General features: G+C 43.0%; 2 protein-coding genes across 3 annotated transcripts in view; one reads left to right on the top strand and one right to left on the bottom strand.

Annotated features, from left to right (window-relative positions):
* The window catches only part of poe (E3 ubiquitin-protein ligase-like protein poe), a 117039-nt gene that overhangs the window by 28106 nt on the left and 72812 nt on the right, over nt 1-16121 (top strand). For both annotated transcript variants that reach the window (XM_088272907.1, XM_088272906.1), the window contains exons 21-26: nt 952-1057; nt 1880-2030; nt 2554-2755; nt 4848-5063; nt 6013-6174; nt 14640-14938. In XM_088272907.1, coding sequence (XP_088129033.1) covers nt 952-1057; nt 1880-2030; nt 2554-2755; nt 4848-5063; nt 6013-6174; nt 14640-14938 — 1136 coding nt within the window. The remainder of the gene's footprint in view (nt 1-951; nt 1058-1879; nt 2031-2553; nt 2756-4847; nt 5064-6012; nt 6175-14639; nt 14939-16121) is intronic.
* On the bottom strand, nt 10947-13966 carry LOC148301672 (uncharacterized). The gene has a single exon (XM_088272908.1). The coding sequence runs from the start codon at nt 12837-12839 to the stop codon at nt 11328-11330; it is 1512 nt and encodes a 503-aa protein (XP_088129034.1). The 5' UTR covers nt 12840-13966; the 3' UTR covers nt 10947-11327.

Here is a 16121-nt window from a genome sequence, read left to right as displayed (position 1 = left end):
CCATGCGGACAAGCCTCTTTTGGTGTGCCTATATCCTTCTTCACAAATCTGGGTTTATTTATTTATTTATTGAACGGCTAATGCCCTTTAACATAATACAATGATACAGATATCAATGAAAAAAAATATCGTATCTCAACATAGATGAAGAAGAACATGGAAGTCGGGGCATTTGCAGGACTTACGACCATCATATGTGATCACTTTACAAACGTGTAACATTCACCAATTCTACCCATGATTGACAATCACACTCCTCAAATTCTTGGAAGTTCTATCCATGTATATGAACTAGTTTTGAAATATTGTTCTTGAATCACTAGAACTTCACTAGAGACATCTATTGGTGAGATGAAAATAAATAGTGATTCAAGAATAATGTTTCAAAATTGGTTCATATATATAGAACTTCCAAGAATTTGAGTAGTGTGGTTGTTAATAATTCTACCCATAATTGATAACCACACTACTTAAATTCTTGGAAATTTTATATATATGGTTCAATTTTTAAACAGTGTGTCACTAGAATTTCACTAGAGACATGTATGGTAATCTTCTTCATCTATGTTGAGATGTCAAAAAATAATATGAAAAATAACTCCTAAAATTAGAGATAATCCAGATTTGTGAGCAAGTATTTGGACACAAATCGAAAAAAAACATGGCACAATCAGGTATGCCAAACACTTGAAAGTGGTCAGGTTAGGAGTTGTAACAATCGGCGGTTATGTATGAGGAGATGCATGAACGTGGAAGAGGCGAGGAATATTTGACAGAGTGGTGTGGCGTTCTATTCTCTCTGCCTACCCCTGCGGGAGAAGCGGCATGATGGCTAGTTAGTTTTTTTTGTTATTTGGACACACTTTTTGCTCCTAGGTGGACAAAATCCAGATTTGTGAACATAGATATGGACCCGTTCAAATACATTTTGATATTGTTTTGTACTTGCAGTCTGCTGAGAACCTCCTGACCAGTATCGGCACCACGTGCGACAACGTCTCCCACATGATCTGGCTCGCCATGCAGACCTTCAAGCAACTCGAAGACAACATAACCGGTGTGTACTTTACCTTGTTCTTTGCTTACTGTGCTGGAGGTCCCGGGTTCCATTCCCAGGGGGGGTCAAATAAATATAAGTGATTTTTTCACTCAAATATTTATTCAATATTACCCTGGACTGGTACCTGAAGCGGAGGGCTGATCACCTTGCCTTCATGTGTTGACGATCAAGATAACACTGCGTTTATATGATGCAGTGCCCTATGCATCATTGGGATGCGGATAACGGGTTTGAATGAAATGATTTTTTTTAATCCCTTATCCGCACCCGATGGTGCATAGGGCACTGCATCATAAAAACGCAGTGTTATCTTGATCGTAAACACATGAAGGAAAGGTGATCAGTCCTCCGCTTCAGGTACCACTCCAGGGTAATATTGAATAAATAAAAAAGAGTAAAAAAATCACTTATTTATTTGACCCCCACTGGTAATTCAACCCGGGACCTCCAGTACGGAAGCCTAGCATGCTAACCATTACACCACGGAGGCTATAGTGAATTTACACTCTAATATTTATTTAATACTACCCTGGACTGGTCCCTGAAGCGCAAGAGTGATCACCTTGCCTTTGTGTAAGTAACGATCAAGATACGATGTAGTGCCCTATGCGCCATTTGGTGCAGATAAGGTGTTAGAAGAAGATCTTGATAACTGATATTGTTATAAAAAATCAATTTATCTCAAGAAAACAAGTGTTTGAAAATAATTCAAAAAGCTGTAAATAAATGTTATAACTGAGTTGAAAAGCAGTGGCGGATTGTACAGTTGGTATTCTACTTTGGTAAGTTTGTTTGACCGAGGCATGTTTGATTGGACAGAGGCGGGCCTGCCGTGCCTGCTGGACGTGATCACGGTGAACTGCGTGCTGGTGCGCCTGCACACCCTCCTGGGGGACTCGGCGTCCGACGGCGTGCTGGAGCTCGTGCCGCAGCTGCTGAGCCTCGTGGAGACCGTGCTGCAGTGCTGCAGGTCTGACCGCACCTCTAACTTTATTACATCAACAATTGTTGTATTTTTAATATTATTTACAACATTTTGAGTGTGTCCAAATACTTACTCACATACTAATAAAAAAGCTTCTTTTCGTCTCACCAATAGATGTCTCTAGTGAAGTTCTAGTGATTCAAGAACAATGTTTCAAAATTGGTTCGCATATATAGAACTTCAATGAATTTGAGTAGTATGGTTGTCAATAATGGGTAGAATTGGTGAATGTTACATGTGTGTAAAGTGATCACTTAAACCAGCCAATGACGGTCGTCAGCACCGTAAATGCCCAGACTTCTATATTCTTCTTCATCTTTGATGAGATGTCAAAAAATTATATGAAAATAACTCCTGTAATTGGATATAATCCAGATTTGTGAACAAGTATTTGGACACACTCAAAATGTTGTAAATACGATCTATTTCAAATCCATCCACCTCCATTATCCATGTAACTTGGCTATCACAAGTTGTAGTATGTTGAATGTTTCCTCATGCGTTGCAGAGTGTGGGTGTCCCGGGACTCCATCCCGCTGGGCGCGGGCAGCGAGGACCCCTCGGAGGCGGTGGGCGGGCCCGTGGCGCTGGAGGGCGTGCTGCGCTGCTGCGGCTCCCGCGCCGCGCCCTGGCTGCGCGCGCACCTGCCCGCCTCCGCGCGCGCCGCGCTGGACCGCGTGGCCGTCACGCCCCCCCTCGTCAAGCCCAACGTGAGTGACGAGTGATGAAATCTGACTCATCTAGTCAGAGATATGCCTTGTAAAAAAACAAATTACTTCATACGGAGCAAGCTAAATGATTACTATGTACAAACATTTCTCAACTGGTAATGCCACAATTAGACATACAGTAATACCATAATCCGTGCCAGCAAAATGGCGCGTTAAACCAATCAATGCTAAGCGCGGTCTATTTTCCACACATCTCTCCTTTCAGCAACGTCATAAATCAAAAAACTTGATTTTTCAGGAGAACATTTTTAAAGTTTAAAAATATAATACAATGTATTAAAAATAAATATCAAGCCACTTATTGAACTTTTTACTGTGCAACAGATCTTTTTAAGTAAAACCTGAAGGTTTTTTCTCCATTTGAAAAAATATTTAGTATATGTAAAAAAATAATTAAACAATACCTTTTCTTCAAAATGCAAAAACAACGCTTTCTGCCCTGTAGCGGGTAAATATTAGTTAAAAATATGCCTCTTTTGCTGGGATATAGTATATTTTCTGGGCATTCCGAAAACATGCGCAACTGAAAATTGACGATTTTTGATATATGACGTTGTTGAAAGGAGTGAGCAATATATAAATGACATTGGTACAATTTCGTACATAGTATTCAATAGATAATAAATTAATATGAAAAATCACAAGGCTATCGATAACATTCTTATTGAAATCTGTAGAGAACTAAGGAAGATATTAAGGTTTAAACTTTAGATGTTTAAATAAAACGAAAAACGTGCATTCGCATACTTCATCAAATTTCCGTCATAGAACGTTTTATGACGTCATATGGTTTATTGTTTATGGTTTATAGAGCTGTAATAGTATTAGTGTGGAATGTTATACATATTAACGGGATTTCGTTATATAAATGCATTTTTGTATGAAAAATTGGTTTTAGGGAGTAAATTTAATTATTTTTTCGATATAGGTCATTTTTCGCTATTTGTGTTTTGTTATATCGCGTTTCTACTGTACTATATGCTGATACATGCTCAGACTTGTTTCATATGAAGTTATGAGAGGCCTTTTTTTTTAAAGCTGTCCCACCGCATGCCCAGATCTGATACAGAAGCATCTAGGCTTCCTGACAGATCTGCTCTAGCTAAGCATTTTTTTTTTTTTAACTGAGCTGCGAAATTTATTGAAAATGTGAAAACAATATAAAATTGTATTGTTGGGTAATATATCCAAAATTAAACACGGTTTATTTGGTTGAATTCTACATTTATTTATGTACATTTTAATACGTGACGCGTTTCGTCTTTTTACGACATTATCAAACACTGACCAGTGTTTGATAATGTCCTAAGAAGACGAAACGCGTCACGTATTAAAATATACATAAATAAATGTAGAATTCAACCGAATAAACCGTGTTTAATTTTGGATATATTTATATTATATTTTTTCGTTGTCCATCTCCGTAGTGTAATGGTCAGCACGCTCGGCTATTTATATTTATATTATATTTTTTCATTGTCCATCTCCGTAGTGTAATGGTCAGCACGGTCGACTACCGTTTTGGAGGTCCCGGGTTCGATTCCCAGGGGGGGGTAAAATAAATATTAGTGATTTTTTCACTGTACTATTTATTCAATGTTACCCTGGACTGGTACCTGAAGCGGAGGGCTGATCACCTTTCCTTCATGTGTAACGATCAAGATTACACTGCGTTTGTATTACGCAGTGCCCTATGCACCATTGGGGTGCAGATAAGGGTTTTATTATTATTATTTCGAGAAATAAAAATACTTTGTGTTCTGATCCACTCACATTTATATTAGCCAACTAGTTTCGGCAACAACCTGTTGCCCTCTTCAGGGTTTCTTTTATGACATTTGGATATATTATATTTGGATATATTACCCAACAATTCGATATGGAATTCTACCAACTGTCTGCAGTTACAATAAATAAAATTGTATCCCGATTTTACTGTGAATTTACATTTAAAAGCTTTCGATATACCTGTCACTGCCAATCTAAATAAATACAAGATTGTAAGTCCAGTAAATACAAGGTTATAAGAGGCCTATTGATGTTGAAATAGCTCCCTCTCTCTGTCCGGCAGTCCTCGTTCGCCAAGGACGCCATCCCGTCGGAGAGCGCGGTGCTGCAGCTGCTGACGACGGACTTCCAGCTGGTGAGCGGCGGCGCGGCCGTTGGCCCGCTGCAGCTGCTGGCCGCGGAGAGCGTGACCGTGGTGGGCGCCTGCGTGGCGCACCTCACCGCGCCTGAGCGCCAGCGGGAACGCGACCACGCCATCGCCGTGCTGCTGCCGGCCGTCGTAAGTACAACACCTTCTAACTCATTTATTCACAACATTTTGAGTGTGTCCAAATACTTGTTCACAAAATCTGAATTATCTCCAATTACAGTATAGCTGTTCGACTTTGTAGCTATTGGTTTCGGGAACAGCTATTTTGAGATCACGTGTTGTGATCACTTGTTGGTAATCGTATAAAAATCTTATAAAAATATAAGCTTAAATAATAAAAATGAAAATGATATTTTGTGGCGTTTCTCATGTGTGTGATTATAATCCTGGATTCGGACCTCACATACTAATAAAAGAGTTTCTGCTTAATAAAAAGCTTCTTTTCATGTGACCAATAGATGTCTCTAGTGAATTTCTAGTGATTCAAGAATAATGTTTCAAAATTGTTTCATATATATATAGAACGTTCAAGAATTTTAGTAGTGTGATTGTCAATAATGGGTAGAATCTCTCTCTTCCTACAGGCATAACCATCGGCAGGTTGGTCCTGTGTCTAGGAATTTGAAACAATCTATGCCGACGCTGTCTTAGGTAACTATCGGGAACATACAGACCAATGCTCCGGATAATTTCAGGATTATCGATCATACCGCGCAACAATGGATAAAAATGCGTAATCAAATACACATTCCTTCTAGCCTCTAAACTATTGTAGCTAAGCATACCCTGGAGAAACTCGGTCGGGTAGAGCCAAGGATAATAGCCGTACTCTCTCATGTTATCCGTCTCTTGTGATGTGGACTGCCAGCTATCACGCCATCGGTTTGCTGGTCTTCTTCCGTCTGGGTTCTCTTGAAGGATAATTTGAGCCAGTCTATTTTCTTGTATTCTGTTGACATTAGCATTCCAGAATCTTCTTTGCCGTCTTCTCCGTCTGACTTTCAACACACCTGTCTATATTATAAGAAATGTTAAAACGAAAAGTGGTGCCTGTTATAATATGATTTTCTTTGGTCAGGTGGACGGGAGGTTGGAGTACCTCCAGGAGAGCGCGTCGGGCATCCTCACGCAGCTCCTGCCGTCGCTGGAGCAGGCCATCCACGAGGAGGTTCTCCGGAACATGTATCCGGTCATGATCGGAGATCTGCAGGCCAACAACGACAAGATCCTCCGAGGAATGGTGAGTAATTAAGTCCAAACAAATTTAAAACAACTGAAGATTTTTCATGCTCATTAGGGGGTGAAATAAGTGTGCCATAACACTGACGTATGGTAGAGTGACACCAAAGTATGATTGAATGACACTGAAGTACGGTTGAATGACCTTGAAGTAGGGTATTTTTTTTTGGATAGGAGTAACATTTATTATTTCCCTTGCTTATTATGTACAAGGTTTGTAGATCAAATAGTGGATTCTGGTTACTTCTAGCTAAAAACACTTTAATTTATTCTGTGTTGAGAAAAAAGGAGGGATAATCTAGTGTGGGCCAATCAGAAACTTCGCAGCATTTGCTCATTGCTGGGAGGAAACCATGTAAAACTGTTGACTGTCATCAACAGGCCTTCCGTTAGAAACTCTGTTCTTTTCTGGCATTTTGTATCCTGGCTTGGTTTATAATACCAATGTCCTTCATTATTTTTATCATGTATGGAAACGTATGTACCTCTCGTGAAAGTTCCCTATGATGTTAACTCATCCAGGCTCTTGTAATGCGCCTCTAACTGTTGTCTTTGGAAGATTGAAGATTGAATGGGGGCAAAGCATCGACACACGAGGGACATCTTGAGGTGTCTTATCATCACACATACAGCTTTTGATCTCGGACAGCAAACGATACAGGTAGCTCATGAACAATGATTAAAGCCAGATTTCTGCAGTCTCCTAAAATCAAATCTGATGTAGGGTTAAACAACATCAAAATATGGTTGAATAACACCAAAGTATGGTTTAGTAGTATTGAAGCAGGGTTAATTAAACAACATCAAAATATGGTTGAATAACACCAAAGTATGGTTTAGTAGTATTGAAGCAGGGTTGAATGACACCGAAGTATGGTTGGATGATACCAAAGTATGGTTGAATAACACCAAAGTATGGTTTAGTAGTATTGAAGCAGGGTTAAACAACATCAAAATATGGTTGAATAACACCAAAGTATGGTTTAGTAGTATTGAAGTAAAGTTGAATGACACCGAAGTATGGTTGGATGACACCGAAGTATGGTTGAATAACACCAAAGTATGGTTTAGTAGTATTGAAGCAGGGTTAAACAACATCAAAATATGGTTGAATAACACCAAAGTATGGTTTAGTAGTATTGAAGTAAAGTTGAATGACACCGAAGTATGGTTGGATGATACCGAAGTATGGTTTTTTTTTTTTTTTTTTAGATGGGAATTGCATTTATTATTTACCTTGCTTATTATGTACAAGGTTTATAGATCATTTAGTGGATTTTTGTTTCTTCTAGCTAATTAAATATGTTTTTATTTGAATCTGTGTTGGGAACAGGAGGGATCATCTAGTGTGGGTCAAATAGGAACTTCTCTGCATTTGCTCATTGCTGGGAGGAAACCACGTAAAACTCCTCGGGAGAAGGCGGACTGTTGACTGTCATCAGCAGACCTTCCGTTCCACTAGAAGAGGGTTCGGCATTTTGTGTCCTACTTTGGTTTATGTTACCAATGTCCTTCACTATTTTTATCATGTATGATACTACCTCTCGTGACAATTCCTTATGAACTATCACGGATTCGATGTTGGATAGATCCTCACCCAGGCTCCTGCAACGCGCCTCTAGCTGTTGTCTTTGAAAGCTGAAAAGGGGGCAAAGCATCAACAGGTGAGGGACATCTTGAGGTGTCTCATCATCACACGTACAGCTGTCGATCTCGGAGATCTTGAAACGATGTAGGTAGCTCATGAACCCACCGTGACCCGTAAGGATTTGAGTGAGCTCAAAGCCAGGTTTCTGCAGTCTCCTGAAATCAAAGGCATGGAAAATGGTTGGTAAGAACATTTTGGTTACCTTTCCGGTGGTTTCGTTCAAATAACGATCGTTCCAGAGTTGGAGGGTCCTGCTTCTAATTTTCCTTTTGGCAAAACTTAGCGGGAAGTTGGCATAGTCAGGGGCAGTCTTCTTGAGTGTTGCCTCCCGGGCCTTTTCATCCGCCTTTTCGTTCCCTAGGATACCGCAGTGACCCCTTATCCAGCCGATATACACATTCTGGTGTCTGCATCTTAACTTTTGAATATCTGTTCTGATGTCCATGACAATAGGGTTGATCGAATTTCGGTCCGCTATTGCGTGGACGCCAGATTTACAGTCTGTCAGGATCGTTATCTGCTTCCATCTGTTTGGGGGTTTTTTCAAAACATAAAACAAGGCTTCTTTGATCGCATAAAGTTCCGCCTGGAACACAGAACAGAAGTCGTCGAGTTTTAACTTCCTCGAAGGCAGCTCTCTCACGCCATCGAAGGGTACAAAAGCTGCACCTACTTTGCCGTTCAAGAGACTACCATCAGTGAAGATCCTCAACTCTTCCTGCAATGTCCCAGGTAGAGTCTGGTCATCGTAGCCGTGATCTATGGAAAGTCGTTCAGCTGGATGAGGGAGGGAGAAGTAGTCTCCGACTCCCTGGTAGAATCTGTCTTCCGGCAGGTCCTGCAAGATGAGGCTTTTCTTGACTGCGTATGCCTCAGCAAGCTCCCTAATCCTCAGATCGAGTGGCATAAATCCACTTAAAACCTGAGCTGAAACAAGGGAGATTGTCCTGTATCCTTTGCATGACCTGATAGCAATATGTCTTTGCATGGAGTCCAGTTTCTTTCTGATGACTTTCTTGCGAACCGCTTCCACCCACACGCTTGAGGCATATGTTATCAGAGGTTCTACAGCGCCTATATATATTTGCTGCATAACTTCCGGTGACGCTCCCCATGTCGGTTTGGCGGCTCTCAAGAGTTTGTTCGTGATGCCAGCTGCTTTTTTGCAAACGTTGTCAACGTGTTTAGACCAATTTAGGTTGCGGTCTATGGTGAGGCCCAAAACCTTGAAATGGTCTACGAATTGCAACCGGACTCCGTTCATGTATATTTCCGGCTGGCGGTCCTTTCGTCTGGTAATAAACATCGCGTTCGTTTTATCTTCTGCAAAATGGAGTTTGGCCTTTATTCCCCATGTAGTGATGGTTTTCAGGGCGTTATCCGTCATTATCTCGAGATCCGTCGTGCTGTCGGCCACAGCCGTCAAGAGAAGGTCGTCCGCGAATGCCCTCAGTTCTACCCCCTGGCCCAAGTCTTTCTGGAGTACATCATCCAAGATGTAGTTCCAGAAGCTCGGTCCGCAGGAAGATCCCTGAACGCATCCTTTGGTCGTGACCTTCTCGAGAGTTGCATCAAAATGTGACAACACGACTTTCCTCTGTTGATGATAACTTTTCACCAGCAAGAACAAGCTTTCGATAATGCCTGGTGGCATTAAAAATGGCCACCAGGCATTATCGAAAGCTCCCCGTATGTCAAGCGAAATCGCGACGATCATTTTCTTGTCTTGCAGTGCCGTCCTGATTACCTTGACTGAGGCATTGAGAGCATCCTCTGTCGATTTTTGGGGTGTGAATCCATATTGTTTCGGACTTAACTTACCGTTACGATGAAAATGCCAGTTAATCCGATTGATCATCATCTTTTCGAGTACTTTTCCAAACACCGAAATGAGTCCGATCGGTCTGTACGACTTAATATCTTGAAGGTCGTCCTTACCTGGTTTGGGTATGACTATGATCCTCGCTGTTTTCCATGGAATCGGGAAGTGGTTCAGTCTGAGACATGCGTTGTACATACCTAATACTAATGACCTGTCTGCGTTGAAGAAGTGAAGGCAGATGTCCGCGGTGAAGTGATCTTCGCCGGGCGCCTTCTCCGGATTGATGTTCAATAATATGTCCTCAATCTCCTCCACCGTAAATAACGGGTCGTTTTCTGTATAAGGTATGACTTCTGCAAACCGCCTGATTTTGATTTGTTCACGTGTTTCTGACTGTGTGTTATCGTCCGGAAAAAATATCTCTAAGAGTCGCTGAGCACTTTCCGCAGCCGAAGCTAAGTACTGGCTGCCATCTTTTAGCGTCGCTAATGGAGTGGTCCGGTTTCGGTTGACCAGCACTCTGTGAATTGCAGACCAGGCGGTTTCTCTGTTTTGCGACGCGCAATAAATTTTCCATGACTCTGTTTTGGCTTTTTCGATAGCTATTTTGTAGGCATGTTTAGCCCCGAGATACTCTGGGAGCGTTTTCGTCTCTCTACGGAGTCTTCCCGAGTTCTGAAGCCTGTGCCTACATTTAGTAGCTTCTTTTTTGAGCTTGTCGAGTTCAGCGTTCCACCATGGACAAGGTTTCCTTGAAGAGGGTTTCCTGATCGGTATACTAGCTTTACACGACTCGCTTACAATTTGCATAATTGTTTTAATGTTCTTCTCTAATTCAAGTGAGTTGCTTAATTCAAAGAAGGACTTTTCCGTTATATTTTTAACCCTTAATTTACTTTGGATTCTATTTGAAAATTTGTCCCAGTTGGCTTTTTTTGTATTGTAGATTGCTGTCTTGTTTTCCGTGGGATTTTGTATATTTGAAGAAATTTCAAAATAAATGGGGTTATGATCACTCAAATGGTTGTCATTGGATTCTACTCTCCAATTGTCGACTTTGTCTAATAGGCTTGAAGAGCAGAATGTTGTATCAATAACGCTTTTGAGGTAGCGTTGACCGCGATAGGTCTCGAAAGTTGGACGGTTACCGTGATTTAAGGTGTGCAGATTGAGTTCCGAAAGGAAATCTGCAACGTTTTCACCCCTTTTGTCCGTTCTTGCACTTCCCCACCACACATTTTTAGCATTAAGGTCACAGCCTATGAGTATTTGTACCTTTCCGAGGAGTTTTATTTTATCTAAATGTGGATTGACGTCCGCGTGTGGTTCCACGTACATGGATCCTATAATAATTGGGCCTGCGTCGGTGATTATGCTTACCAGTGTTGTATTGGAGTTACTATATTTACTCAATAGAATACCATTTAAGTGGGGTTTGCAGATTATTACTGCCGCTTTGCAGACATGCTCCGATGAAGTTACCGATTGAAAGACGGTAACCCCCGATGCATTAATTTTGCCTGTATTCCCTGTATAAGGTTCTTGAAGCAGCAGTATATCCGCTCCCCTTCTGTTGGCCAGTGCTTCTTCTTGTGCCGCTTTGCAGCGGCCCAAATTCCACTGTATAACCTTAGTCGCGCCTGAATTGTTTATTTGGATCCCGGTGGCATTTGGAGCAGCGGAATTAGCCATAATTAACTCGCTCCATCGTTCTCAGCATCATTTTTAGCCGGTAGGGGCAGTCCCTGTCGTTGGCCCTATGTTTAGAGGCCTCGGTCTTACCCTTGGCCATCTTAACGCAGTTCCAACAACGGTGTTCTTCTTTGGTCTCCTTTTTGGTGCAGGTGATCGACTTGTGATCTCCCGCACAGTGGAGGCAGCGGTCCTTCCCCTCCATGCATCTGGAAACAGAGTGTCCAAAACCCATGCATTTGAAACATTGCATGATGGGACAGCTATCTTCTACCTGTACCCTCTGGTACCCGATGCTGATACGACCCTGGCTAATTAAAACTTCTCTCACCTCACTTTTAACTAGAAGCACGGCGTTCCTCAGTCGTTCACTGTTCCGGTTTTTAAAGGTCCTCTGAAGTTTAATTGCTTCTTTGTCGTGTCCGACGGCTTCAAAAATAGAGTCATTCTGCTGGAGAATGTACTCTATGATTTCGTCGTCTTTCGTGTCCTTTTCTATGCCTTTAAGCACGACCGTAGGCATTAAACGCTTTCCCTCTTTCGCTACCAGGTTCCCCTTGGTCAGCCTGGGAAGGGCCGCCCTCATCGTGCTGGCATCGTTGGAGGTCGGGAGTTTTATGATGACCTTGTTGTCTCGGGCTGGTATTAAGGCGCTGACACCTACCTTCAAATCTGACGGTCTGACGTCCTGTCTCAACGTGGCCATGATGTCCGACGTCGTCTTGGTTTTGTCGGTAGCGCTTACGATGACTGCGTGTGCTCCTCCTCCGGCAGCTGCAACAGATGCATAACTTATGTTACTTACCGGCTGATGGGAGGGAGTACTGGCGGAGGCGCTCTTCTGTATGAGAGCAATCTTCTCTTTTAGGAAGGCAGACTCTTGCAGCTGGGATTTCCTGGTCATCTCCGCAGCCAGGTCGATGATATCTGTAAACAGATTTAATAACCCTTCCCGGGACTCTGCAGTTATTTTGCCTTTAATATTTTCTACCATTCGCAGGCCAGTAGTTGACAAACTAATGACCCGCAGAGAAAGGTCATTAGTGGGCATACTCACCTTGTTCTCACTGGAAATGGGAGTTACCTCATCTTCAAGGGATGCTGATGGGGCGATCTTCTGGGAGGTCCCAGAGCTTGATGGTGCAGGCTCTTTTGTCTCAGCTGGTTTCTGGGCTGTCTTTCCAGAGTTCGGATTCGAGCGATTGGGCCCCTTCGTTAGGGCAGATTTCTGGGATTTCCCATAACTGGAGGGAGTCGGGTCCTTAGCGATCTGCAGTGCTGGCTCATTTGTTGCTTCTTTCTGGCTCTGGCGAGTTGTCTTCCTCTTCGTCGGTTGTACCATCTTGGGGTCCTCTTCTTTTTTAGGTGGCACTTTCGTGTTGCTCTTGGTCTTTATTTCCGGGCTGCTGATAGATCGGCTAGGAGGAGAGCGAGGAGTCAGAACTGACGTCTCGAACGGATTCTTTTTCGGCGTGGCCTCGGGCGATCGCTCCGGCGTCGACATCCCCGTCTGCTGATTACGCGGGGGAAGGGAGTGGGAAGGACGTCGGCGTCCCTCTCCAACTATAGCTGGAGGAGGAGTGTCTCCACCCTCACTCGGAAAAATTCCGGGTGAGGTGAAACAGCGCTCGACGAAAACCGCCCGACACCCGCGCTGATATAACCTGTTATAAAAAACAGGTCAAACAGCCGAGGTGGTCGACAGGAATGCGACCTTAGAGAGGGCCGTGATCCAACCTAAGCGAGAGTTGGTCGCGACAGGTCTAGAGAGGGGACTCGACACCTGCGCTCCAACCCGTTACCACCCTCGAGAATAGCCGAGAGGAAAATAAATCCCCCCCCGCCAACCAAGGGCAGCCGCAAAAACAAGATGCTAGTCCGTGGAGGCAGTGCCTCACTACCGCCGACGAAGTATCCTGGATCTGATCCGATGACCTGTCCCCGGGAACCTCGCAGCAGCCGGACGACCTGGTACTAACCCGGGAGTAGAGTGGCTTGTGAGATTGGGTGGTAGCTCCCTCGCTCACGCACCCTCTGCACGCAACCGATACAACGAACACCCACTGAGAAGGTGGGCCCTCCAGTCGGCGCCGATGCACGGCCGGAAAAAAGCTAGCTGGCCCTCAAGGCTCGCGGAGAGTCGCAGTACGACGGAAGAGTGCTCGAAGGCTGAGGGTGGGGGGAGGAGATGGTGTAGAGTCAAAGGACGTACCTCAAACAGCCGGCGAATTGAACCGCACAGACGAGAGATCGCCTCGAACAAAATTCACACGTCCAGACCTCTTTCGCTGTAATACCCTACATATTACTCACTACCCGCGTATCGAAAACCGATAAAACGGTATAACTCCGGAATCTGTGGAGATAAAAATACACACTCGCGGAGTTAAAAGTTAATCTTGATGAGCCGCGTCGAGTGGTACTATTTGTGGTTTTTTATCTTAACCCACTTAGAGAGCGTTCACCAAAAAAGTGTAACTTTTTAGTTTTTTCACAATAGTGTCCACAAAATGTCAAAGTCTTAAAAAACTAAATATACCACTGTTAATGTTTTTTTATTTCGCGTCTGATGGTATATCACAGTGCACGACAGCTTTAGCACACGCGTTTTTTACTGACACGTGTCAAAGTGAAAAAGCGGTATAACTCGCTAACCACTGCACTTGGTATACCACCATCACTGACTTTATTGTTAATACATATAACACACATACGTAGATGCCAAAAAAATAAGTAAAAAACACTTCACAAGGGCAGCGTTCACGTAAAACTCACTTTTCAGGGCACAAAAAACACTATTTCTTTTTTATCTAAAAAAGTTTTATGTCTACGTAATAAAGAAAAACACCATCGGGAGCGCAAAAAAATTACAATTACAAATATATATATCTTAAATACTACTCTTAAAAAAACCACCAAAAAACGTCGAATAAGCAAAAAAAATACGGAGCGTAAACACTTGCGTGTTGACAGTTCGGTAAACGGCTTGCAATCCAACCGAAGTATGGTTGAATAACACCAAAGTATGGTTGGATGATACCGAAGTATGGTTGAAAAATACCAAAGTAGGGTTTAGTAGTATTGAAGCAGGGTTAAACAACATCAAAATATGGTTGAATAACACCAAAGTATTTAGTAGTATTGAAGCAGGGTTGAATGACACCGAAGTATGGTTGGATGATACCGAAGTATGGTTGAATGACATCGAAGTATGGTTGAATGACATTAAAGCTTGGTTAAAAACCTTGAAGTAGTATTGAATTGAGGTTGTAAAGCAGTACGCTAAAATATATTTGTTTTGCAGGTGAAATACTGGGAGAAGGTCCTGGAGCGCCCCGCCGGGCGCCTGGCCCTGGAGGCCCTGTTCGGGGACGGGCAGCGCTGCCTCGGGGACATCCTGATGGCGGCGCCCACGGCGCGGCCGGGCTACTGCCTCCGCGTGGTGCGCCTGTTCAACAAGCTGTTCTCCTGGTGCGAGGCGGCCCCCGCGCAGGTGGGCGTGTGCGTGGCCGTCATGACGCGCGTCGGCGCCGCGCCCCCCACCTGGCTCGGCCTGCTGGGCGCGCCCTCGCGCTCCCGGGACGACCCCAGCCCCGACCAGCCGTGAGTGATCAACAATCCATACTTCCCGGAGTACGAAGACTGATTATCCTTACACTCTGATCTTGGCCAACAGGCCGAGAAGGGATTTTGCAACTTAGTTCATAAAGATCCTGCGAGGAATGGTGAGTGATTCAGTTTAAACAAAATTAGACAGCTGAATTGAGGTTTTTTCATCCTGATTAGGGGGTGAAATAAGTGCGCCAAGTTGAATAGTACAGAAGTAGGTTTGAATGAAACTGAAGTACCGTTTAGTAATACTGAGGTAGGGTTGAATGACACAGAAGTACGGTTTAATAATATTGAGGTAGGGTTGAATGACACGGAAGTATGGTTGAATGACACAGAAGTATGGTTGAATGACACTGAAGTATAGTTGAGTGATACTGAAGAAGGGTTGAATGACACTGAAGTATAGTTGAGTGATACTGAAGAAGGGTTGAATGACACTGAAGTATGATTGAGTGATACTGAAGTAGGGTTGAATGACACTGAAGTATGGTTGAGTGATTCTGAAGTAGGGTTGAGTAATACTGAAGTTGGGATTAATGTGGTCCAATGACACTGAAGTATGATTGAACGACAATGAAATATGGACGTATAGCATTTAAGTATGGTTGAAAACCATTGAAGTATTATTGAATGATTTTACAGCCCCGACCAGCCGTGAGTGATCAACAATCCATACTTCCCGGACTACGAAGACTGATTATCCTTACACTCTGATCTTGGCCAACAGGCCGAGAAGGGATTTTTGCAACTTAGTTCATAATTAATAACGCGGCTTCACATGTTAGCCAATGCTTTTGATAGTATGGATTCATTTAATATATTGCTATCCACCTTGAAGTCTGTACTTTCTCAGCATTTCTCTCTTCTTTATTCAGCTCTTCTCCATGTTTTAATGGATAAATTTAAACGTTAATAAACAAATAAATAATTGCTTTGCAAGAAAGGGTCTGTCAGGAAGCCTAGATGCTTCTGTATCAGATCTGGGAATGCGGTGGGACAGCTTTCAATATCCGTATTCTTCTACATACTTCTAACCCTTATCCGCATCCAATGGTGCATAAGGTACTGCATCGTATAGAAGCAGTCTCGATCATTAAATACACTTATGTAAGGTAATCGTCCTTGTGCTCCAGGGCGATATTAAATAAATATTTGATTGAAAAATCACTAATAT

The sequence above is a fragment of the Brachycentrus maculatus genome, unplaced genomic scaffold, assembly GCF_059751285.1.
Source record: "Brachycentrus maculatus isolate JH-2025_06_01 unplaced genomic scaffold, ASM5975128v1 h1tg000531l, whole genome shotgun sequence".
In the NCBI taxonomy this organism is placed as follows: domain Eukaryota; kingdom Metazoa; phylum Arthropoda; class Insecta; order Trichoptera; family Brachycentridae; genus Brachycentrus; species Brachycentrus maculatus.
Note: the sequence above shows the minus strand (reverse complement) of the source record. Positions and strands in the feature narration are given on the sequence as shown.

What these genes read in the sequence shown, in the direction of transcription:
- LOC148301672 (XM_088272908.1), bottom strand. Translation starts at nt 12,839, where the DNA reads ATGTCGACGCCGGAGCGATCGCCCGAGGCCACGCCGAAAAAGAATCCG.